Consider the following 24746-nt stretch of genomic DNA (forward strand, 5'->3'; position numbering starts at 1 on the left):
ATTGAATGAATAAATCCTTTACAGCTAAAATATGCCCTCTTTTTATCTTGATTCTTTTTCTTCTTTTTGTTGAATGGCATAGAAAATAGGTAGTTATAATCTCATAAATAGTTATTTGACTGCCTTTGTAGGAGGGCAGGTAAAATGGGGTTTGTACGGTCTGTTTTGAAATGCTTTACTGTTTTGTTTATTGAATTACTAACCCGTTTATAACTTGGCTTCTGTACTTCTGGTCAATAATCTGCTTGTGGAAATGTTTGTGCCACTCTTCAACGGCAAGGCCAGGTGGTTATTTATTTCTGTAAGTGCACATTAGTCGAGGGCAAAGTATCAAAGAATATTTTTTTTTTTTTAATAGCCGTGGAGTGAAATATTGTGGTGAACGTGCACCCCGCTGGCATCAAAGGTTTCTTTGGTTTGGAAATCGGCACAGAGGGACTCGAACTGGCATCAGGACAAGCCTTTGTGAGCATTTTGTGAATGTTTTAAGCTATTTTTTCCTTAAAGCTTCCCTGAAGTTTCATTAGAGACAGGGCTAACATGCTAACTACAAGCCAACAAAAGAATGCCGTTTGAGCTTTCCTCCCAGCCTGGTTATGTTTTATCAGCAGTTCCACAGATGGTAATTCTTGGAGCCGGTGTCTCTTCGGCGCAGCGCAGCGGGCCCCTCGCTCCCTTATCCCCGGCAGTTCAGGGATGGCGTTCCTACTCCCGGAGCAAACGTTCAGCCAGTGCATGGAACCGGGCGCTTGGCATTCCTCGGGCTATAAATATTTGGGCGTTTTTCACATCTCGGGGCAGGAATACCAGTGCTGCATACGCTGGGCACTTGCTGCCTTGTCAGGATTTTGCTCTGCCCTCGTCAGCTTTTCTCTTTGCTCTGGCATTAAAATAATTGAAATACCCTGAATGGATCGTCTCTGTCCATTCGGGGCTGTCACTTCTTGCTGACAGCTATTGCTTTCAGGCCCTTCAGAGGGGGGTACCAGCAAGCTGCAGCACGTGTGAAACCACCCCTCTGCCTCTCCTCGCGGTTTTGGTCTCAGAGTCTCTGGGAGTAGGCGTTGGAGCCCACCAAAGTGTAGTATCCTTGAAATGTGTTACCGGTCACTGTGATGCTTCCCTGTGTCCTCAGTGTCTGTGTAAATGTCCAGACCTCTTCTGAATCTAATTAACTTTTTGGCTTCGGAGATGTCCTTTGGCAGAATATCCCATATTTGAATCGCCAGTGTGAAAATACACTTCCTCCTGCCAGTTCTCGAGAAGCCAAAAATCCCTGCTTTAGCGGCTTATGCCACAGTCCTGTTTGCTGGAAGTCTTGTGCTTATGTGATTTCTCTATTTTACTCTGTTTCTGCTTACCTCACCCCAGTGCCAGGGGTTGGCTCTTCTGGGGCAACTGGTACAGCAATCCAGCGTACTGGGTATGTGACGGTATTGTACCCCAGTGTGACCGCAGTGCTGGGAGGTGCTGCCTGTACCACTTCCAAAAACGTATCAAGGTCCGTATTTCCTTGCCACCCTCCACCCTTTCCTTACCCTCCATGTAGCAGTGTCCTGGAGGCACTCTGTGTGCCTTCGAACACCCAATGTTCCCTTGACTTCTTGCCGGACTGAGAGGGACCGGATTGCTTCTGCATTTGTATAACAAGAGGCTTGTTTGTGCCCTGTATTGTTGCTGCCAGCTGTTAAGCATCAATATTTATAGATTTTGCTATACAGCTTCTTCCATGTGTGTTGTTGTTTATAGGGGAAAAAATTGCAAATAAAATGGTTCATGCCCAAACTTGCCACTATCCAGAATCTGAATTTCTCTCTCCCTGTCTCTGTGCTGGGCTGTTATGAATAGGAGATTTTGTGACTGGCTTCAGAGCCCGACTTTGGCTATTTAGAAAACATCCATTCAATAAATCATATGGGGAGCAGCTGCCGCTCTCTGCTGAGCCAAGGCACATCAGATAAAATATTGCTCATTTATTTGGTTTGGTAGAAATAAAGTTGCTGTAGTGGAACATCATTACAGGCTGTTCTTAATTCACCTCAGGGCTATTTCTAATAGCAGCACACAATTCTTCTGTGACAGTCTGAGTGAATGAGATGGGTGTTTTGATGTCAAGTTGAATGTAAGAAAGGTTTTAGGAATCAAAGCTTTGAAAGAGAAATAACTACTGTTTGTGCTCTGATACTGGAAGAGGTCCCTGTTTTATTATTAACACTATAGCTATTGAAAGTCCTGACACTTGTTCCTTGGGGATTTGAAGCAATTCAAGCCATGAAATACTGCTTCAGCTCAGCCTTTTACAAGTCACTGCATGTTAGCAAAGCCGAAAGTGGCCTCGATAGCTAGTGGAGGCACCCAGGGCTGGCATTAAGTTAGTAATATTTGTTTGATTTTTCAGCTGTGTGGCAACTGGGAATCCTGCTTCTGCCCAGCTCTTGGCTTACATCAGGTAGCTGCTTTTGTCCAAGCAGAATGGTTTATGAAAAGCTGTCCAAAGCATTTGAATTTAGACTTGCTGCTTTGCACAAATGTCATCAGCATAATATTCAGCAATGGGGCCATGGCATCTGTAGGCATGTTGCCTGCTGATCTGAAAAGATCCTAGAGGCTATTACTTTAAAAAATGAAAAAGAAGAAAAGGTGAAGGGGTAGGAAGACAGAGTGTTGTTGCAACGTAGGACTGGGTGCACGTTTTCTTTGACAAGGAACAGGCATCTCATCAGGAATCCTGCTTTTCTCCTTAGAAAATTAAGTCTCAAAATGTCTTATCTCCTCCTTGTATCATGGCTTGGTGAAAACAAGTGAGAGAATCATGTAGATCTGAAGCCATTACCGTATCGCAGGCAAGACAGACAACTGCCGTGATTTTGTTTTCTGTGTGTTGTCTTTAAATGTCCAATCACCTGTGTGAGGCAGCAGGCATTTCACATTCGTTTGGGGTGTGGAGTGCTGCAGAAGGGAGCCATGTATCCTGCTCTGCCACAGTGGCATTTCTTTGCCCTTGCTCGTCTTAATTATTCTCTATAAAATAGAGGTAACTGGCGGAAAACATATAGTTGCTCCAGCTTCCAGAAAAGCAGCTTGTGTTGCTGAGAGCAATAAAGCTAACAATGCAACAGCAGCGCCTGGATTCCTCCGTGCTGAATTGCATTTTGGTTGACAAAACAGATGCTCTTTGTTGCAGCTGAGGTACAGGCACTGCCCTCGCTGCTGGCGTGATTTAGCGAAGGCAGCGCCGTGACCCTGAAGTCCTGGGTATTTGATCACAAGCCTCTTCGCTGCCGGTTCTGAAGGGCGCGGTGTTGCAGGCACGCAGAGAATTTGGTGCGAGTGACAAGATGCTCGTGGTTCCTGGGAAGAAATGAACAACGGGAGAAAATGATTTACAAGTCACCGGTCTTATCAGAGTCCAAGTCTGAACAGCACGGCCGTGTTTCCCGTGCAGCAATATTGCTGATGCCTGTGGTCATATTAAACACGGTCCCTCTCCTGACAGCCCGGGTAGCCCCTGCTTAGCAATAACTTCTGCTGAAAAAAAAAAAAAAAGAAAAAAGAAAAAAGAATTGTGTCCTGAAATAGCGAAGATCAGAGAGCAGAGCTCTCTTGCTAACTGTTAAAGATGACCTTGATTCCATGTGTGAAGGCTGTGAAGTATCATAATTCAATAAGAATATTTATTCTGAGCTGCACGGCACAAGCTGAAAGAATCTCAAGACCTCATTTTCATCCGAGTAATTTTATATGGCAAATAGGGAAGTCAATTTTTTTGTTCAGACTCTCTGCTCCAGATAAACCTCCAGAGTGCTCATCTCCTGTACATAAAAGTTTCTCAAAATACTAGTGATGAAGCTGTTTAGTTCAGCTCTATTTCCGTGCTATCGGTGACTCTGTTAAACAGCAGTTCCCCGCAGATGGCTGTCGCTTTGATGCTAGTTGGTGTATGGCACATTAAAAATCCTTAACTTGGTTTCTAAAGTCTCACTAAAAACCCTACTGGGACTTTGATGTTGAGAAGATTCCACTCAAAGTACCCAAACTCTCTGAAGCTCTCCCGGCCTTATCTCGGAGGCAGACCAGCGAGTGGTTGCCTCAGGCAATAAAATATCAGTGGCAGCAAAAATGTGTAGTGATTATTTATGGTCTGAGCATCTGCAGTCAGCAGAGGCTGCTGGAAATTACCAGAGCCTGGCGATGCCTTGAAGAATCCAGTTCTTCATTTTGGAGACAATATTAACGGCTGCGTGCTGTGGTTCAGCCATTTCGTTATCTGTGGTGATCCAGCTGAAACGTCTCAGCAGAGCGCTTGGTAATTTCACGCACAAATTCCAGTTGTAAGCATCTGTGCCCCCAAGTGTTTACAAAGGGTCTCTCTTGCTAAATGATAGGATGCTAAAAGCAACTGTGGAACCTTATTTAGGTTTTAATTAGATGGCGGTGAGTTTTTAACCATGACACCTTTTTTGCTGCTATGCAGCTGAGTAACGTACTGTGCTTTCCCGCAGTGCCGTGGGGCTGCTCGCTCGCAGATGGCGGGGTACCTTTGGCATGCCTGTGTAGGTGAGTGTATTGCCATTGTGTATGTAAGGAGCTCTGGCTGTGGAGCTTGTTAGTGGATGTTGTTAATGGATCAATCTGTGCTGTTCCAACATTAACAAAGTCTTGTTTTTACTGTGTCAGTGAGTGAAATTGGCCTCGAACCAAATTTTTTTTTTCTTAACTTCACTCTATAGTGTGAAATACTAGGGCCTGGTGTGTGACTCGCTCCACTGTGCTATATTTGTTTTCTAGGCTGATACTTAGTTCTTTGCAGTGTGTCAGATAGGCATCAAATTGTTTTTCAGAGTTAAAGGGGAATTAAATGATCTCTCCCTTTTTTGTCCCTGTTGCATTTTTGTGCACAGGAATCAATTTGACCCTACTGTGCGTTGCTTTAGAAGACTGTTATCCCGTGCGTGTCTCTGAAATAATTTTCTGCATAACGTGCCCAACCGCTTTACATTCAGTTCCAGCTCTAACAGAGTCAACACCGGCGCTTCAGCCAGGCGTTAAATGGCATCAGGCTTCAGCAAAAACTCTTCTGCTGCTGCTCGGCACTCATCCCGTACACCCTTTCTGATCCTCGGGTGGACAGGGTGGGGGGGTGCCGTGTCCCCGGGTGGGGGGGTGCCGTGTCCCCGGGTGGGGGGTGCCGTGTCCCCGGGCAGCCGCTGCCCCGCGGAGCCGCCTGCGCCGCCGCCCGCCGCCAGCAGGGGGCGGTACAACCCAAGCCGCGCCGCACGCCGCAGCGCCCCGGGCCGGAGCGGAGCCGCCCTGAGCCACCCGCGGCCCCTCCGGGCCGCAGGTTCGAGCCTCGCCCCGCCGGCTTCGCGGCGCCGGCCCTGGGTTATCTCCGGGCTCCCGGCACTGCCCGCATCACGGAGGGAGGAAGCGTGGCTGTTTCTCGCTACCGTTCCCTTGTTTCCCTCTCTGAGACCTGAGGCCCTCGCCCATTTTTTGCATCAAAATTGCTCTCCGGGTTGGAAGCAGGGGAACCGAGGGAAGACGCGTACGCGGTCCGTAACGTCTCCCTGGTGCGCAGGAGCTGGGCAGGGGGTGCGTGGACAGGGGACGGGTACTCAAAATTCTCCACACCAGTCGTAGGCGTGAGTTGGATGCTGAGCCACAGAGGGTCAGAGGCAGGACAGCCGCCTGCCCTGCCGGCGTGACCATATTCTTCACCCTCTCCAGCCTGCTCCGGGTTTTATCTCCTCTAACGCCTCTTTGTTCCCTCCTTTCAATGTCACTGGTGTTCTGAGGCTTCTGCCCTGAGGCAGGATCTGCGGACCAACCAACACTGGACTGGCCGTGGAGGGGAAATAGCATATGGGCGAGTTAGACGTCAGTCCTGCTCATCAGGATAATTAACTCATTAGCAAGGTTTGTTTAATGGGAACTAGCTCTCTTGTTTCAGCTGCAGTTTCTTTAGAGCAGTTGGTATCTTCCTAGAAATAAGCATTTATTTACATAATGCTGACTCAAAACCCCTGATTACTTGTAGGGGCTGTAATTTATCTCCCAAGGAATGTCTGGACAAAGCACGGCACTAATTCTGCCACCTGTGCTGATGATGTGTCCAAAGAGACTGTGTCGAGTCTCTATTAAAAGCTGAGAATAAGACAGAAAGCCTAAAATCTTTACTTACAGAAGATGTATGTGTGTAATATAAGGCTGCTGCTAATTCTTCCCAGGGATTAATAGAGACGATCAAGGACAATTTCACTCAATATTGCTTTTCTTTTTGTAAAGCGAAGCTTCCCCAAACCTGAGGCAAGACAGAAACACAGCTTTGAGCCTGTGTTGCTCTCCTTCAGTCAAATGGAAATAGCTGTCTTTATTTTAAAAGTCTCTGTTGGCATCACGGTGCTGACACTTTCTGAGGCAATGAAATGGACAGAAATCCATTTTCCAGACTGGAAGGAAGGCAAAAAATAAATTGGAAGAATGAAGAGTGAGGAGGAATTGAGGCGTTCACAGCGCTCACAGCGCAAGTGATTGGAAGTGATGGGAAGAAGGCAGGAAAGGGATTCATTTGTTTAAAATATAGGACTGGGTTTGACTTTAAGGTGCACGTTGCATCACTGAGAAGTCCATGCCGCCGTGTCTCTGCTGGGGCGTGCGCCAGGCAGCACACGTGCTGGTATGCCAGTGCAGGTTGGCCGCCTGCAGATACATGGGGGTTCTTCTGGCCGTGCACCCCAAACGTGGGGCAGTGAGCCTGTGCGTGCCCCGTGGTCTTTCGCTGGGGGCTCCTGGCAGCCCCACGGGAAGTTTACAGCCTCCTCTGCTGACCTGACCTAGGCCTTTGAACGTCAGGTGATTTGTGGCAAGTGGCCAAGCTTGCCTTGTGGGGGCCAGGTGAAAAAGGATGCCCTGGGGAAACCTGGAATGTGCCAGACCTGAAAAAGTCAAGATGCAAGATGCCCCCTCAGAAAAATGCTCAAGGTGGCACTTCGACTTCAACTCTGTCTCTGCAGACCGACAACAGACAGACACCGACAAAATACTGCAAAACTCGGTGAAACCAGTGCCTGCCCCAAGCAGCTGGGGAAGGATTTGCTGGGCTTCCTAGGCTTTCCTGCCTGGCGTGGCTTGGTTTTCCCCCTGGGAGTCCTTTGGCCAGTGCTGCTTTCAGCGTTGCATTGTGGAGCTCTGACGTCTTGGTAAGGCCTGAAGATTTGTCCGCAAAAATGCCTCCGTTTTTGCGCTGCAATGCATCATGGCGCATCTGGCTAATGAAGTTTGTCCCTTTTCTGTAGCTGATAACATTACGCTCATTCTACTTCAGTTCACATCTCGGAAGCAGAAAGTTTCCTGTCTATAAAATTCCTGGAGACATTGATTTGTTGTTATCTCATGGCAGCGATTTTACTCTGCCTTGCTGTTTATGCTCAGCATTGTGGATACCTCCAGAAATCAATGTTGCTGTTCTCACTCCTTTTGACAGGCAGCTCCTTAGAGCTGCTGCCCACGAGTCTCGTGTTCTTTTCCTTGTTTTCCCTGCCTGTGCTCTCTGCGTGGCCCTTCCCTGAGATCATGTTTCTGTTTCTTGAGTTCCCTATGTAGGGAACTGCATGGGTGAGCGATCAGACACAAGTAAATCTGGAAAGGATGCTTTTGACGTCTGTCCACGCACAACATGCCACAAGTCCCAGGTACGTGCGCTAAGAAGCGGTCCTGGGTCAGTGCAAGCCTCCGATCGATTTGGCGAGGCTCGCTGTTGTTATAAAGAGTGATTGGTATTAATTAAGCTGCTTTGCCCTTGTGGACTACTGACAATGGAAGCTGCTAAATCAACTGTAAATCTGGCTGTGGGGATTGTGGGTTTCTGACAATCCTGGGCTAAAGTCCACTCCCCAAACTTGAGGAGAGTTTGATTCCCTCAGTTCTTATTAAAACCCTCCAGGTCCTTTCTAGGAGATTTTAGTTCATGTTTTGACAAATCCTGTTGCTAGAAATTAGCTTTTGAGTCTGGCTCTGGGAGGATTCATCCATCCCAAACCAAACAAGAACATGGGTAACTTTACGAAGACAAATGCTTCGCTAACGCAGAGTTTCTGGTTAGCATAATTCAGCGTGTTATTACACTGGATTGGGGAGTTCAGAGAGGGGTTCCCTCCTCCCACTTCCCTGAGCATAAACAGGATTGGAAACAAATCTCCCCTGAGCAAGGCTGCTTGCAATGAGGCAGAATGAATACAGCATCAAATGACACTTCTCTGTGCATTTGTTTTCCAGTCTCTGGACTGAATTGCCACTGACCAACATGCTGGCCGAGGGGGCAGACCTACTGCGGTGCAAATCCAACCGTATTGCCATTGTTGCCATATTCCCCAGTAAAGTGCCAGGTAGGGAAAACGGTTCATAAAGCTGAACCTCAGCTATTCAGAAACCGGGCTGGAAGTTCACAGCCCAGGTGCAGTCAGTGTTTAGTACCGATTTCATTTTCCCCCTTCCTTTTCCAGTTTTTGTTCTAGCAGCCTAATTTAGTTTGAGGTTTGCTGTGTCATTTTCCTACCTGAGTGCTTTCTCCTTTCTCTTGAGCTGGCTTCTTTTTGCTGACATAAGGGAAGTTACTTTCCATCGACATTTGAACTAAGTAGTTTCATTAATGTTCACAGCATCCATCTGGAAGCAGTTACTTACTTCTAGGAAGTGTCCCTGCAAGAGAACAGGCTGCATATTTGTACAAGGCAGCTCCATCACAGGGTGTAATTCATGCTATCGGATTTAGGTTTTCCACCTCAAGAGACAGGATTCAGTTTATGTGTATTCTTCATAGGGAGTTACTATTTACCCATTAATGAAGTGTTACAGGCTGAGGCTACTCTTCTTCTCCCCCCCCCCCCCCCCCGCCCCAGCACATAACAGTGAAGAAATTTTGTCTTCCTGTAGCCTGCAAACTTCTGGAATGTCTCAAAACCACCATTTATCTTAAAAATGTGGTGGTGTTCTTCAAACTGTGGTGGGGAAATTCTGATTTTTTTTTTTTTGTTCTTTAATATTGCTTAACATTTTTGTTTGGGATGTATGTAATTCTAAGTTTTCCCTAGGCTTCTGTGGTTCTGAACATTAGAGAAAAAATATCAGTGAATTTAATAATATTTAATAAATTATAATATTATTTACTTTAGTATTAGTCTTCTAAAGTTCCTGTTGCTGTTTAACCTGCCGTCTTTCTGAGCCGCAAGCTCGGGGTAGTTTGGAATGCCAGAAGCTGCTCCGGAGCGTCTTTCCTTTGCGTGTGTTAGTCTTTCCATAAGCCCTTCCACTTTCCAGCATTTGTGTTGTGATAATCTCTTCTAGCATTTCTTGCAATGCTTCATTTTAATATATATTCCCTTGTCACTGCAGAACTGAATTCAGCCTCCTGGTAAGTGATATCTAAATCATTGCTGCAAGGAGAGAATGAAATATAGGAGCGTGAGAGGGAGGCAAAGGATATGACTGAATAAGAAAAACTCGCACAGCAAGAAGAAATATCTACAGCGGTGTATAAAATGTGCTGCTTTCCTTACAGCTTCTGCTCGCTGCTGTTGGTACAATACATGTGTGTCAGGTACAAACACAGATGTCTGCCTCTTGTCATTGAACTGCGAGATTATCTGATTTGAGCGTGCAGTCGTGTTGTGCATATACAACGACTCGGGTGTTTATTGCACACATGCTGGCATGTCTGAAACCATTTGGAAATCTGCTTTTGTACATGCTCAGTAGCTGACTTTTGCCAGCAGTGATATTCCTGTAGCGTGTACGAGGCTGGAGCAGAGTCTCCTGAACGCTTCACTGTGGACGTTTGTGATGACCGCGCGGCCTCGTGCATTTGGATGAGGCTCTTTGAAAGGGAACAAAAAAGAAGAAACACAGATAGATTGTCCCAGGCAGCAAAAGCACGCTGGGGCAAGCAGCAGAGTCAGCAATAAAAACAGTAAGTGTAAATCACCCTGAGACACCTGGGGAGAAAATGCGGAAAGCAGGACAAGAGCCAGTGATGGGATGCGGGCACCGGGATGTGCTGGCGAGGGATCCGCTGCCGGGACGTCGGCTGCAGGAGGGACCCCGCTTGCGTGGCTCTGCGCTTTGCACCCCATGAGGGGCCTGGGGGTGGGCTGTAGTGTTGCTCCGTCTCTTTTTCCCTGCTGACCAAGCACTGCAGTCATGATCTCAGCAGGCAGCTGGGCTGCATCTTCTGAGGGAGATGGTTTTGGCTTCGCTCTGCTGCTCCAGCCTTCCCAGAGGGGCTAACTTCATTCCCTGGTTTTGGGACTAGACCGTCACCAGCACACCAAATGCAGTCCAGACCGAGCGTGCGTTAAACAGAACAAGAGCTCACGCGGTGTTTCTGTGATGGGATGCTTCGCTGAGTCTGAGCCCTTGGAAGCACGTGCTGAAGGACCTTCCTGCTTGGTGAAAGCACTTCGCTGTTACCGCAAAAAACCACCTCGTGTGATATTGAAGACCACCCTAAGACTATTTTTGCTGCCTTCTGTATTCCCATGAGAAAGCTAGCCCAAAACTCGCTGTGGTAGTAGCAGCTTTCTCTTGACTTCAACCTGAACGTATTGGCTTGTGTTTGTTCCTGTGCCAACATTGTCCCTGAGCCCGAGCAGCTCTCCTGTCCTCTCCTCTCCCTCTCCTGTGTTTGTGGAGAACGATCGTATCTCTGCTCGTCTGTTCCGCGAGGCCGAGCGCGCTGGCCGCTCTCCGGTTTCCCAGTCATCGCGGCAGCCCTTTGCTGCCCGGTTTCTGTCTGAGTCCGTCCCTCTTGAACATGGGTGACCAGACCTGAACAAAGTCCCCAGATAAGATCTTCCCAGGGCCCTGCACAATGGAAACTTCCGTGAAGCCCAGCCAAGGTGTCCGCTGAGGGATGAGATTTTTCCTTTGAAATGCGCATTTCTGCTGCCCTCGGCTCATTCAGCTAGCATAAGCGTTGCTTATTCAAAATTATATTTATTGTTGGCTTTATACATTTCAATACAACTTCATTTTTTATGGTCAATTTGTGACACTCTTTACAGATATGACTGAAATAAATTTGAAGCTTGGTCTTAACAAAGCCAACATTTATCAGGTTTCTGCAACCTCTCCACGTTGCTTTTTGCCAAGAAAATATTTCTCCAGTGCTGCATTTGAAACAGGGATGAGCATTATAAGTCTCACAACTCCTCAGGGATTGGGAAAAGCAGATTGTTTCCTACTATAAGCCTCCTTGAATCCATGCCCATGTGTTCTGTGCACTGCCTTCCTATATAGGCAGCCTCATCGGTCTCCTGTCAGATTTAGATGCTTCAGTAATTCTCATGATTTCCTAAAAAGTTGGTTTCCTCAAAGCAAGGGGATCCCCACTGGGGCCACCATTACAGGGTATCTTTTTTGAGATAGACTGGGGGGGGGAAATGTGGCATCCGAATGATCCAGGCCGCAAAGGGAAACGGCAACCGGTCAAGTCAGCGGTGACGTTACCTCGTATAAATCAAGGGAGGTGGCAGCTGGGTGTTGCTTGCAAAGAGCAAGAGTATAGAGGGATGCCTGCTCCTGAGACGTGGAGGTTGTGAGGAAAAGGTGTGTCTGGTTGGCTGCAGTTTTTATATAAGGGCAACTTCTTCCATCTCAGTTGCAGGAGAAAAAGGGAGGAGGACGCTGAGTCTTGACGGCTTCCAGAAGAGCCCAAGTGGACCTGAGAGCCCTTCCCAGCTGGCTGCAGCTGATGCAGGTAATAACATCATCTACGCATCAAAGCCTCGGCTGGTGAAGGCTGCCTGGTGGCAGGGAGACTTGCGTGGTGGTAGAGTTATCGCCTTATAGCTCTGGAAGGGCGCGCATCGTGTGCCTACTGCTTGGCCTCTTTAGTTTGAGATTTTGCTGTGCACCAAGCTTCTAATCTTCTGCCTATGTCTGGCATTTCATAAGTAAATTTGTGTTAATAATTATTAAATTATAACTTTATAGCTAGCTTATTTTTATCACTTGAGCTTTAGTTTATTGCTTTTGAAAGTTAGAAAGAACGGGAATAATCCTCAGATGCTTCCCTTGGCAAAGACCCTTACCAAAACATATATAACATTTCATCTAAGGGACACAGAAATAACAACTGCTTAAACGTTGGTTCAGGGGAAAAGCAGTTTGGCTTTCTTGTGTGTGAACACGTAGAATATTTTGGGCCAGTCACAAAGAACCAGGAAAGGGCTTTTATTGATCCACACTTGGAGTCTGTCCACGTGTGTGGATGTGAACAAGGTCCTGCTGCCCCAGGCTCGAGCAGTCTTGAGCTTGAGTAGACGAGGGATTTCTCACTTGACCTCATTCCTCATAAAGACACTGGGTTCTCTTCTTAGAGCCTTTTCCCCCACTTTTCACTCTGATGTCTCCCTTGCAGCAGGGGAGTCTTCTGGAGATGACGATGTTGAAGCTTTTTGGAATCATCTTTTTCTGTGGCCTCCTCCCGCCCTCTCAAGAAGTCTTGTCCGGTCTGTCCTGTGCCGTCAGTCCAGGGGCAATGCAGAACGGTAACTAGAAAACATGGGTTACGTTTGTTTTGAAAGCTATGTGGGACCATGACGTGGAGTAAAACCTCCTGAGTGTCTTCATCTTTATTTTATAGTTCCGTAGGGCTGCAGAGTTTGCTCAGAGCTTCTGACAGCCATCACTGTGTTCATGGGTCAGGGAAATCTCTCTGCTCCAGAACTGGGACACGTTTCAGCACCAATGAGCCATACAGAATTTCAGGGCTAGATCTGGATTATTCCCTCATTTTGCCTTAGTTTCTCATCTCCATATTGGAGCAGCTGATGTTTGGCAAACCACTGCTGTGAAGTTTAGCAGCCATGTTTACATTTGCAGTGCTCCAGCAAAAAAAAGAGGCTTGTTGCAAGTTGCTCCTATGAAGAAAAACAAACCCAAAACCCAAACAAAACCCCTTTACAAATGGGAAGCAAGTTGTGAGTTGAAGCACAACCACCGAGTGGGGTTGCTGTCATTTCTGGTAGTGCACAACTGTACTATAATCTTGAAGTCGGAGGTCTGGGATGCTCTCCACTGCTATCCCTCCGGGTTAATTCACTAATGGCAGCTTCGGTTTAGTGCACACTGTAAAATATCATCCCCTGTGTGATTTGACTGCACTGAGACAGCTAATGGCTTTATAAGGAGTTTTGGGGAGCAGTGGGGCTTTGTTGTGTGACGCCTTTGCCAGGACAGATCTGACTGAGTGGAGAGAGGTCACTGCTGCAAGTGCCGGTCCTCACGCAGAGATGTTTTCCAGTTCTCTCGGATGCCATACTTCAGAACGGGCTTCTCCAGCAGCACCTGCAGGGCCTTGTGCTCCCAAACATCATGGGTGAAGGGGGTCTGCTGAACTCTCCCACCAGCATCACTGGGTAAGTGGAGAGCAAGGGCTTCTCCGTGAGTGCACCTTCACCATCAATTCTGAAGCTACAAAAGCTGAGCTGCAGTTGGCATGATTGGCCCAAGTAGTTATCTCGTTTTATTTTGATACCGAAATTCTGACCCGATAACAGTTTTCTGTGTGGTAGCAAGGTGGATGGTGAAATGCGCTGCAGGTTGTGGATGCAGATGCAGAATGACGGCTCTGGTGCTGTTGATATCCGAGATGCTCGGCAGCCCTGAGAGAGGGAGGAAGGGGCCACGGAGAGAAAAAGCCGACTGCTCTCTAAAGTTGGTTTCTACCCTAATCTGATTCTGGTTGCCTTCTTTTGGGTTTCAGCTGCAGACCCTGTCTCTCATCCTGGAGCTGGTATCTCTTGCTTACAATACTTGTGCTTATAACACTCGAGTCTCCAGCTGGAGGTGGCCGTGGTGACTTGGGCGCTGTAGGTTCCTCAGTGGGTACAGCTGCTCAGCTGTTAGAAGATGCTTTTAATTTGCGCCAGCTTTTGCTGTTGTTTGCAGCCTGCACCTTGTCAAGGTCCGGCTCCCCAGGCTGTCGGTGGTGCTGCTGCCAGGAATCGGGGTCCAGCTGACCATCGCCGCAAAGCTGGAGCTCAGTGGCAACTGGTGAGTGGGGTGTTTCGTAGTGGCTGCTCAGGGAAACCCCTACCCACAGGCTTCCCATTGCGCAACGTTTTGCATCTTTTATGGACTTCTAGGTGTTTCTTACCTATAATAAAGTCACAGAGCAGAACAGGCACCAAAAGATGGCTTGTGGTACTTATAATGAATTCCAGGAGATGGAGGTGCAGTTTGTTGCTACTGGCTTTGCTGAGTTTCTCTGGTTAGAGGCTGAGAGATGAAATCTGTTCAATCCCATTTACGTTTTTTTCAGCTTGGTTGGCCTTCTTTCAGAACTAATTGATATCTTAGTGGATGTGAACATTACCGCAAACATTAAATGCACAAATTTTGAATCGGGCACAGTCCAGGTCGTCATTGAAGACTGCCTCTGCGTTCTTGGTGCCATAAAGATCAAGCTCCTTTCTGGGTAAGTGCCTGTGGATTTATGTTTTCATTTATGTTTTCCATTGCATGCAATGCTGTTCTCTTTATCCAATGATCTAGACAGTCTGCCAGAACACAGACGGTGCTAAGCTGATACAGAGCCAGGCCTTAGGGAAGTAATTTCTTTCCCATTGCCAAAGACAGTTGCTTCAGTGGAACCGGCAAAAAATGTGGTTGTTGGAAGATGAGGGTTAATTTGCCCTGTTTTCCTGTGGAAATATTAAGATCTGAAGTATGAGGTTTGGTACTTCTTCCAATGCACTTTCTTTAGACTTAGCTACTGAATTGATACCCAAAGGGTAGGAATAATAGGGCAGGGAGTGTTCTAGGAGAACAGCACCTTTGCTTGCCCTGTTTTTATACTCTGCCTTTGGCTGCTGTCACAGCAAGATGCTGGGCATATGGACTTTCGGTCTGGCCACTGTGGGTGTGTGTAATTCCATGCAAATGTCCCATCTCTTGCTCAGCCTTATTAAATTCTTGGCAGAAAGAATTTACTGACTTTATGTATTGATGAATGCAACAGTAAATTGATCATGGGAAATATTTTATTTTATTGCTTTTGAATTACTCACTTTTCGGGTTCATTGAATTTCTCCTAATTAATTTTTGCATTATGCATTATATTTCAATCAGTGCAGCAGCTGGTTTGAAAGAGACTATGTAAGTGAATAGAGGAACACGGCTCACCCACTCTGGGGGTCGTATTTTAAGTTTTAGCAGGATTAAAGTGATGGTTTGCAGGAAGTGAACTCCCTGTGGGATAAGGGGGAGCGTGGATGTACGTGATTGACTTCATGGCAGTTCCTCAGATGGGTCTATAGGCAGAGCTTGGGCATAAATAATGAGATGCATTATGCATTCCTGCTGTCTGTGGCTTGCTGAGTGTGCTGCTGTGTGTTCTAACCCAATAGTCCAGAAATATATTGATTATCAGAAGTAAATGGCTCTGCGCTGCCTGCAGGCAGCACGCATCCCAGAGTGATCTATTTAGCAGCAGTGCTGAAATGTTACACAGCACATTTCTCCTCTTGTTATTCCACATGTAAATTGTTTGTTTCTCATAACTAACATGGAGGTATTTCATAACAGCTCCACTTTCCCTTAACTACAGCACTGATTTAAATACCAGAGGGAGACAACCAAACCCGGGTTACACTGCGAGAGGCTCACTCCTTTTGTGCAATGATGTCTGTGCACCCCAAGTGCTGAAGCCTTCAATTCTCAGGAATTAGCCCAATTCTCCCCTTGGTGGAGGGGAGCACCTCCTTCCCCTCCCTGCCTTCTGCACAGCCCCTGCTCTTGCCAGTAGCAGCTGCAGCAGTGTCCCTGAGGGGTGGCTAAGGGCATATTAGTGTGTAAAATGAAGAGAATGTTTTGTCTCCTATCCTGGAGCTGTGTTTGTGGTGATCGGAAATCTTTTTTCTTTCCTTTCCAGCTTACTGTCCCTATCAGTAAACGAGATAGTGCTTAAGCAGCTGACAGCAACTTTGCCTGGTTTGGTAAGCCTGAAGATTGCCCTCCTTTCATAGCTGAAATGCAGAAATATCAGGAACAACATGTTACAAGGTCACAGCAAGCTGCATCATCTTTCTGTATTGCTTTCCCATGTCACTGGTATGCGCTGCTTGGCAAGGATGCCCGTGGCCAGCCTGGCTGCTGCCAGCATGTTTCTGCCTGCAGGGCATGCCTGAAATATTCCCCAGATGAAAGCAGTCCCCTTTGGTGCGGTACCACAGCTCCAGGAATGCTCCGCTGCCCCCAAGTCCTTCACAGCATCCCAGCTGCTGCCTGATGCCACGCAGCACTTTTTCCCTGGGGATTTAGATTAAAAGGAGTGGGTCTGATCAGGCTGTAGGGTGACAGCTCCCTGCAGAGGGGTGGCGAGGGGGGTTGAGCGGTCGCATTTCTGCTTTGTGTTGCAGCTGTGTCCAGTAGTCGATATTGTCGTCAACCTCGTGAACATCCAGCTCCTGGGCACTCTCAACGGTGCGTTTCTTATGGAGGATGAGGTGCTGCTTTCCCGTGTTCCCTGCAGTCCCGCGGTGGGACTTTCCCACGACTAGTCCTTAAGTACATCAGGGAGGAGCTGCACTTCTGCAGGATTGTTACTGAACCTCGAATTCACACCCCAGCAGTCCAAGTGAACTGCCTGCACCTTGGCCCTCCTTACGCCATTTTTATACGTCACCCTTGGATTTAGCTTTTTATCTTTGATGCTCTTTATGGGCTATATTCTAAAGGCAGATCCCACAAAGCTGAATTTGGGGATGTTTTGGCCATTTTGAGTAACAGCGAACACCCCACAGAAGTGCATGCTTGGGACCTGGTTGTGGGTGTGAGGTCTGGCTGGTGGCCTGCAAGGTCAGGAGAGGCGTTTGTGTTGCTGCTTATTTCCTGATCTTGTAACAATATTTTTTTCTCCATGAAGCGGTGATCCCAGTTGGTACGGCAGGAACGATTCACTACCAGCTGGCCAGCCTCCCGTTTACCTCTGGCTTGTTCCTCGGACTGGATTTAGATGTAAGTTAACACTGGGTGACGGGACCCTGCGAGCGTGACTGCAGCGTGGTGCCGTTCAGACTGTTCACCTCATCCCGCGGGAGCCGTTGTCTTCTTCCAGTACAATCACGTGGAGGAGCTGGGCTAATGACTTGTTCTGGAAATGCTAGCTAAATATTTAGATCCTTATCCAAATCACTACTAAGTGACCGCGTGTACTTTTCTTCAAGCCCTCTTTTGCTTTGTTTGCAAACTTATCCTGAGACTGCCTGAAACTGCGTGTCTACTGTTTGTAACTGTTGGGTCAAGCAGTTTTCACCCCCCCCCTCGCCCTGCCTGCCGGCTGGGTGTTACTGCTTTTTGCCTTCACTATTTGGTGTCTGTGGTAGGTGAATGCTCCCAAGCTAATGGCTGTATTTTTTACTTCTGTCTCACTGGGAAAAGAACAAAACAGCAAAAACCAAACAGTACTTTCAAACAGGACAGCTCAAATAAAAGAAAGTGGCTAGTGAGAAGCAATGGGACATAAGAGATAAAGAATACCAAGGGCTAATAACAAACACTGCAGTCTGTACGATCAGCGCTGCTGCTCTTGCTTTAGTGCAGGTACTTCATCGGGATTAGTCTTTGCCCCCCCACCCCCCAGACAGAGTTAGTCTCCTTAGCAAGTAGATGGTATCAGTGCAAGTTTGTTGTAGAGTCCGAGGATGGCTCACGCCTGGCTGGGCACTGGAGGGAAGGCAGGCAAGGCTGGGACCGCCGGGCTGGCAGCACCTTCACTGCTCGTTTGCTCTTGGAGTGAAATCTCAAAGATGAACTAAAGCAGTGAGATGTGATTCGGACAAAGTCTGTTATTAGCTAAGAAGGCCTCAGTTACACACTCTGCCCTTTATCAGCTCCTTTCATCCATTAAATATAGAGGGAATTGCTCCGAGTCCAATGCTTTCCCTAAGCTGCTGGCGAGGGGAGGGCTGTTTCAGCTGGCACAGACCCTGCACTCTCTGTCTCGAGGATCTGGGCATGCCTCGTGGCTTTGAAGGATCGGTTCAACATCCATGTCACCTCTCTTTGCAGGGTGCGGTGAAGCAGGTGGGAGGCAGCATCATCCCCCATGACTCGTCCCCCTCTGCTTTGCCTCCGCTGCTGGACAAGCTTCTGGTCTTGGGACTGCGCCAGAGCTTTCTCAATGCAGTCCTGTCCCTCCTGATCCAGATACCGCCGCAGACCTTCACCTGCACGCCAGAAGTCGTGAGTGTAGCAGCACCTGTATTTCATGCCGGGGGAGGTGGCAGGGGACAGGCGTCAGCCTGACCTTAGCTCAGCTCGGGGAGCTGCTGCGCGTGGATTCACGGCACGCACAGCCTCTGCTGGCTCTCGGCACGCAGCCGCTCTGGGGCCTGCGTATGCGTGTGCTCACTTGCAGATGCTCAAGCCCCAGAGTTGCCTCCTTACCACTCTTTTTTGGAAACCTATAATAGCACGTGCAACGATCAGCTGTTCTTTTTTCTGTATGGGCACCCCAAGGGATACCTGTTGAAACCAGTTGTGTACTGGTTATGCCATGGACTCCCGGAGGTCCATAATCCATTTCAAGGAATCTGCAAAATGTTACTGAGAAAAGCAACTTTGTATATGCAATGCAATTCTCTAGGCGTATGCATTTTCTGTACCTCCGATCTGTAATTCTACTGGGAAATATTAGCAGTCTACACACTGACAAATGTTGAAAGCCTCTGGGTTACTTTTCCTTCCGTTGCTGGTTGCTCTCACCTTAATGACTAGCTAGGAATTGCCCAGGCAGCTGGGGAGCAATGGAGAAGGCAGAGGGCTCGGTGTGCTGCCGTAATATAGGTCTGCGTGGGACTGAGCTGCCTGGGGCTTCACTGGGGACAGCGAGTGAATGAAGGCTGGGGGACTGGCCCCAGGAGTGCGAACAAGCTGTCTGGGAACAGGGACACAAGTGGGAGACGGGTGGCCCCGGCAGGACGGGTGTTGCCGAAATCGGCTGTAGTGCTCATCAGGGCTGCTTGTGCTTTTGTTCCAACAGTTCTCCGGTGCCAGCCGTCTGCAAGAAGCCATCACAACCCTCGTCCCTGCTGGGGTGAGTAACTTTTGCTGGCGCAAGGGTTTGTGTAAGCCTCGCCAGGTCCGAGGCTATCCAAGTGATGCACCTGGATGTGCCAGCGTGCCGCTGCCAAAATCTCCAGTCTTCTGCTCCCCTCCTCTCGGCCGTGCTGAGCACGCACGGCAGCTGAGCTGTGTCAGCATCGCTCAAGGGTGCCCTGCTGCCCGACCGGCCGAGGGGAGCGGGTGAAGGGAGCAGAGATTTGTGCCCATCCCACGGTGCCCGCTCTCCTGTGTGCCGTCAGCTGTAGCCAACCTTCTCCCGCTCCCTAAGCAGGGGAACACCTTCTCTCGCAGCTCACAGCCGTTGACAGAAAGAGCTGATAAATGACTGGCATCTCCCATTTCCTGGGCATCACGGGCACCTTCTTACGGTCACAGCTCCCTTCGTGTCCACCTTTGCTTCCTCAGCCCCTTACTGCCTGCAGCAAGGGGTGCCGACCTGTGCTGCCAGACCTATTTGCTCTCTAAATTTGGCTTGTCCGAGGTCTGTGTGGCCTTGGGGGAGGCCCTACAGAATTAAGGGGCTGTGAGAGTCCACCAGCAGACTGCCGGTCCCCTGCCTGGCCAGTGTGTGGGCTGCGGGTAGTCACATCCACGCATCCCTGATTCCCACAGTGCTCCACCTGCCATGGGACCAGTCCGCTGAGCATTAAGCTGACGTTGTTTGGGAACCCGCTCATCCTCTTGGAAGAAAACAAAGCCACCGTCGAGCTTTCGGTCATGATTCAGGTGTTCATCAAGCGCTTAGATGGACCCATCCTCAACCTCCTGCTGCTGAAGGCCGTAAGTGCGGATGTAAAGACCTCAAACCAGCCGAGTGACTGGCAGCTGGGATGGGCACATCTCCAGGGGCTGATCTTCTCCCTGTCTGCTTGCAGGACCTTGGTCTAAACGCCCACGTGTCGATTGCCGGAGGCAGACTGGTGCTGGGGTTGTCCCTGGGCAGGTAGGCTGTCCCCGCAGCGGCTGCGCTGCTCAAAGCAAAACCCGCTGCAACGCCCCAGCCTGCTCGCTCCCCTGAGACAGCCCCGGGGCTTCAGCCGTGCTGGGAAACTCCGGCTTTCCCGGAGCTCAGGGTACAGGTTGAGTTTTCTGGGAAGCACTGGCCAAAAGAGAGCAGGACAGCAGGAAGGGCTGCAATTCATCAGGGATGCTCCGAGTGCTGTAACAGCGTGTCCCTGGGTGACACAGCACTGCTGGAGCTGCTGGAACTATGGCAGATGGGACAGGAGTGTTGCACAAACCCGGCTGTGACAAAGCCGGGCAGTGCTGCCCTTTTACAGGCTGGTGACATTCTCTGCATTGCGACGTTAGCTCCGGAGCCCCTGGCTTGAAATGTTTTTCAATGTCCGTAAAACAGATATTTCCTTTCCTGAATCTGAGAATTTTGTACCTGGCTGATGGCATGAGGTGGACAGGTATTGCTGACTTTCAGGAAACATTACAGCAGTGGGAAAGTTTTAGGAGACTGGCAGAAAAGTCTGTGTCAGTTTTATAACAAGGAGAAATGAGGTAACCTGAATAACTGTAAGACTGTCAGCTTGACTTTCATCCTGGGCAGTAGTTTGAGATGTCTGATATTGGACATGAATGATAAAGGAGTAAAGGAAAGTACTGTCATTAATGCCAGTCAAGGTATGATTAAAGGTTGGAAAACATTCCTTATAGTGTGAGGTTTGAGGATTTCAAACCATTTAGCTTGTCAAAGAGCTAGATTTAGAAGCAACATTGGCATAGCTTGCATGCAGCAATATAGAGAACAGAAATGCATCACAGGGCTTTTAATTCAATAGACAAAGATATAACAAGATTCAATAGAAGTAGAAAAGAGAAATTCAAAGTGGAAATAAAGCATACGTTTTAGCTATGGAGATGTGTGATTGCAATGATAGATTAGGAGCTGTAGCAAATTCTTCAGAGCTCATGATCTTCAAATCCAGACTGGATGCTTTTTCTAGAAGCTCTGCTCTCAGCTAAACAGGAGCTGACTCCTTTTCCTAAGATGAATAACTACCTGGGCACGGGAGAGGGAAAGGGAAGCCAGGAGCCTGGTGTGTGCCCTGTTGCAGTGCTATTTCATTTACAAGCAAATAAAAATTAGGTGAAGCTTTTATTTTCCTATTTTCTTTTCTCTCTTGCAAGTGTGGCAGTGCCTGCTTTTTGTGTTACAATATTGTTAACCCTTTATGGATGCCTCGCAGGGATCCTTTGCCCATGGGCTGAGTAATGCTGCACTAGAAGGTGGCAGCGGTCTCACAATAGGGATCCGTGAGCTCTGGCCAGTGCCTTGGCATCTGACGTGCTGTTTGCTTTCCTTTCCCTGCAGCGTTTCCCTCTCCTTGGAGTCCTCTGATGTTGGCATCAGTAATGTAAGTCTCTCGTACCAGTCTAGGCTTTCCTAGGTGGGCAGAGTGGCCAAGTGCTGTGCCCCGTGGGTTTGGGGAAGGAGGGACACACGCGGTCGCTGTGTGATGCTGTAACGTGTCCTGGCTGTGATGGATTACATCTGCTGATGGTCTTTGCTGTTAGCTGCTCTACTTTGTAGGTCATAGCAATTCTTCTTTTGCTGCTTTTTTCTTTTTTTTTCCTGCCTTTTCTAATAATGCAAATATAAAGCCTGAAGTCTGTTTGTTTATTCACCCCTGCTTGGGCAAAGCTTACACGGAGGCTCCAGCAGGAGTTTTACCTGGTAGAAGGTTTCCCAAAGGAAGCACCAAATACAAATCGAGGAAGAAAAGTAGATTCGCTTTAAAGAAAAGAGGGACTCTTTGTTCTTTTGCTGTGTCAGCGGGAAGTGATTTCCAGTCCCAAGGACTGGCTGTCTTCCAGCCGCAGCGCTGGGCTGTGCTTGCCGCTGTCAAGTGTCTGGCAGCACCGCTCACGCGAATGTTCCTTCTCCGGTTCAGATCTCGAACTTGAAGCCACACTGCAGCAGTCTGCTGGCGGAAACCTTATTGCCTCTTATCAATGGTAAGGTGACCGGGATAGCTCTAACATTGGGAGTGCTTTGACTGAGGAGGGGAGATGGGTATGTGTGCACGACTGAAAGCTGTAGCAGGAGAGCTGGAGCAACTAAAGGTCTGCGGTCCCCATTTTGAGGCTGTAGTTAAAAGTCCCAACCTTATTCTTATACCATCTACCCCAGCTTCAGTCCTAAGGGTCCCAGCAACAGTTAGTGGCAGAGAATGTAAGGAAAACCAAAAGGCATCGTGTGTGGTGGTGCTGCAGTCCGTGCCTCTTGAGCAGCTCTGCTCCCTTCAGCCTCCCCGGGAGCAGCTTTGTCGTGGGGTGGGAGGTGGGCTCACCCCTCCGGCGGTGTGTAAGGACCTGTCTGTCCCCTGCAGGTGCTCTGGGCATCGGGATCCCTCTACCAAACGTGCTGGGCATTCCTTTAATAAAGGTGGATATTCAGATATTAGCGGTAAGTGTTCGGAAAGGTTATTTCTTCCTGCAAGGCAGCGGTGCAGGTCACTGGGGCTGTTTCTAGCAGCTGGCTCCTGTAACAGGACCCTGCCAGTGGTGGCTTAGTGTGCAAGAGCCATAGATTTTAAGCCTTGAAAGACCAGAAAGGGTTGCTCTGTCTGACCTCCTTCAGCTCAGAAAATGCTGCCCTCGTGCCCATGAGCATTATCGAACGAGGTACGCAATGAGCAATGTTCAGCCCCTCTGGGGGAGGTCCTGGTTCCCCCACCCAGGCTGCCTTTTCTTTCTGGAGAACTCTCTGTGAGCAGCTCTGATGTGGGTCCAGGGGGTCTGGCAAGCACTTTCGAGTGGCACCATTCAAAGTGTCTTAAATTGCACCAAATTCCAACCCTGCGCATCCTGGAGATGTCCCGGAGGAGCTGGGATATTCTCCGACACTTCCCAAAGGGTACTGTGCCCCCCTTATTACAAATTTGTCATAAGGATTTTTGCAAGAAGGTTTTATGTTCGCTGTGTGTTGCTAACAAGCTGTTGTGAACCAGCATCCCTCGAAGTCGGGAAATAACGTGGCTGTGTCGCTCCTTGCGCTTCTTCAGGGTCTGCTGGTGGTTCTGGTGTGAGCTGGGGAGTACAAGGCACGGAGAGGTCTTTCTGGGCAGAGAAAGAGGAAGACACCAGCAGGGATGGAACATCGAGAATGGCATTACCTACTCTTCTTTTCTAAACTTGATTCAAGATTCTTGATAACATTTAAGATAATTTAAAGTTAATTGGCTTGTGTGAGTGCTAAGATACTTGCATAAGCCAAAACCTCATAGGCAGCTCTGTGTACAAATATTTATTTAGAGGAATTAGCATGATTTTTGGGTCACAGTTATAGCAGTTGCATGTGATGCTGCAGTGGAATTGTTAACTTTGTTCTGAGGGAAAATTGTTCTTGATATAATGAAAAAATTGCATATGGCTTTCTAAGTCAACGTCACCATCCACGTTCAGAAGGGCATGAAGTGCTGAGTGGGAGCTCAGGATACATTTGTCATGTAACTCTCTTAATAAAGATTCCTACTTTTTTAGTGCTTGGAATGAGGTTCTGGTTTCTGATGCTTCTCAGGGCAGGTATCTGTCCTGCCTCCAGCTATAGGATCTGGTTCCTTTGTGACAACTGATATTTTGGTTTTCAGTTGGAAAACTTTTTCCACTGAAACCTCCTGAGGAAAAAAGCACTTGGATTTTCAGTGGCTGCTTCTGGCCAGGTAACCTACTGCCAAATGCTAACCCAAAAGCAGAAATCAGAATGAAATCGAATTTCCAAAGGTCATTAAGTATTTCCTAATAGAACCTGAAGGGAAAACTTCATTGCCAGATAACTGAGAAGTATGATACCACTGGAGCACATCTATCTGCCTGCAGTAGTCCACATCTGCTTCAACTAATGTAACAGTCAGTTGGTGTCTGCATGTCACAGGGAAAAGAATTCAGGCATTTTTTATTGCAGAAAACCAAATGATTCTGGGTAAAAAATAAATAAATCTGAGTTCTTAAATGGCCTCTCAAACACCTGTCTTCTCCAGCACTAGACGTTATTACTAGCGTGTTATTTGTTGCTAGTGTCCCCAAAGCTAACGGTGGTATGTCACTGCTAAAGCATGGGTGATGCGTGGAAGAAGTCTAGCACCTACCAGGTGATGGACAGGGGCAATATCCTGTTCTACTTTTCTGCCTAAAGGTAAGAATAGTGCAATATCTGCCGGGCCAAAGTCCTTGGTTGTTGCATTAATTTCCAGCAGCACAGTGAGGTGTTGCAGAGGAATCACTGAACGCAGCAGAGGACGTGCTGGACCTGTCGGCAGTCCCAGTTCATGCAAACCGCCCAAGGCTCTCCTGTGCTGTGCCAAATGACAAACTGGGTGTTGCGCACTGTCACGGCATGGGCTGGCATGTCTTGTGTCACAGACGAGGGGCTTTGGGTGGGTTGAAGTACACGGTAACGCCAAAGACCAGTGTTTTGGCGAGTCTGAATGGCTCCTTTGGTTCCCAGCCCTATGCAGGCTGATGGTGCCAGTGGGACCATGCTCTCCAAAGGCCACTCAACTGCTGGTAACATGGATCTCGCCCTGTCCCCAGGCAGAAATGATGCTCCTGTGTGGTGATGGGACTCCCCGCTCAAGCAGCGTGCTGCGGCTGGCCCTGGCACCAGCTAA

The 24746-nt window shown here is 48.3% G+C and overlaps 1 protein-coding gene across 1 annotated transcript; it reads left to right on the plus strand.

Annotated features, from left to right (window-relative positions):
• Nucleotides 1-136: 136 nt before the first annotated feature.
• Nucleotides 137-23621, plus strand: LOC142028783 (BPI fold-containing family B member 4-like). The gene is made up of 17 exons (XM_075022629.1): nt 137-465; nt 11654-11752; nt 12416-12545; nt 13301-13415; nt 13948-14052; nt 14321-14476; nt 15932-15995; nt 16419-16482; nt 16925-17016; nt 18070-18243; nt 19043-19096; nt 19738-19905; nt 20001-20068; nt 21449-21491; nt 22029-22092; nt 22467-22543; nt 23142-23621. Exons 2-17 carry the CDS (start codon nt 11747-11749, stop codon nt 23163-23165), a joined length of 1404 nt encoding a protein of 467 aa, XP_074878730.1. The 5' UTR covers nt 137-465; nt 11654-11746; the 3' UTR covers nt 23166-23621.
• Nucleotides 23622-24746: the final 1125 nt, after the last annotated feature.

Source organism: Buteo buteo, chromosome 2 (genome assembly GCF_964188355.1).
Source record: "Buteo buteo chromosome 2, bButBut1.hap1.1, whole genome shotgun sequence".
NCBI classification, from domain to species: Eukaryota; Metazoa; Chordata; class Aves; order Accipitriformes; family Accipitridae; genus Buteo; species Buteo buteo.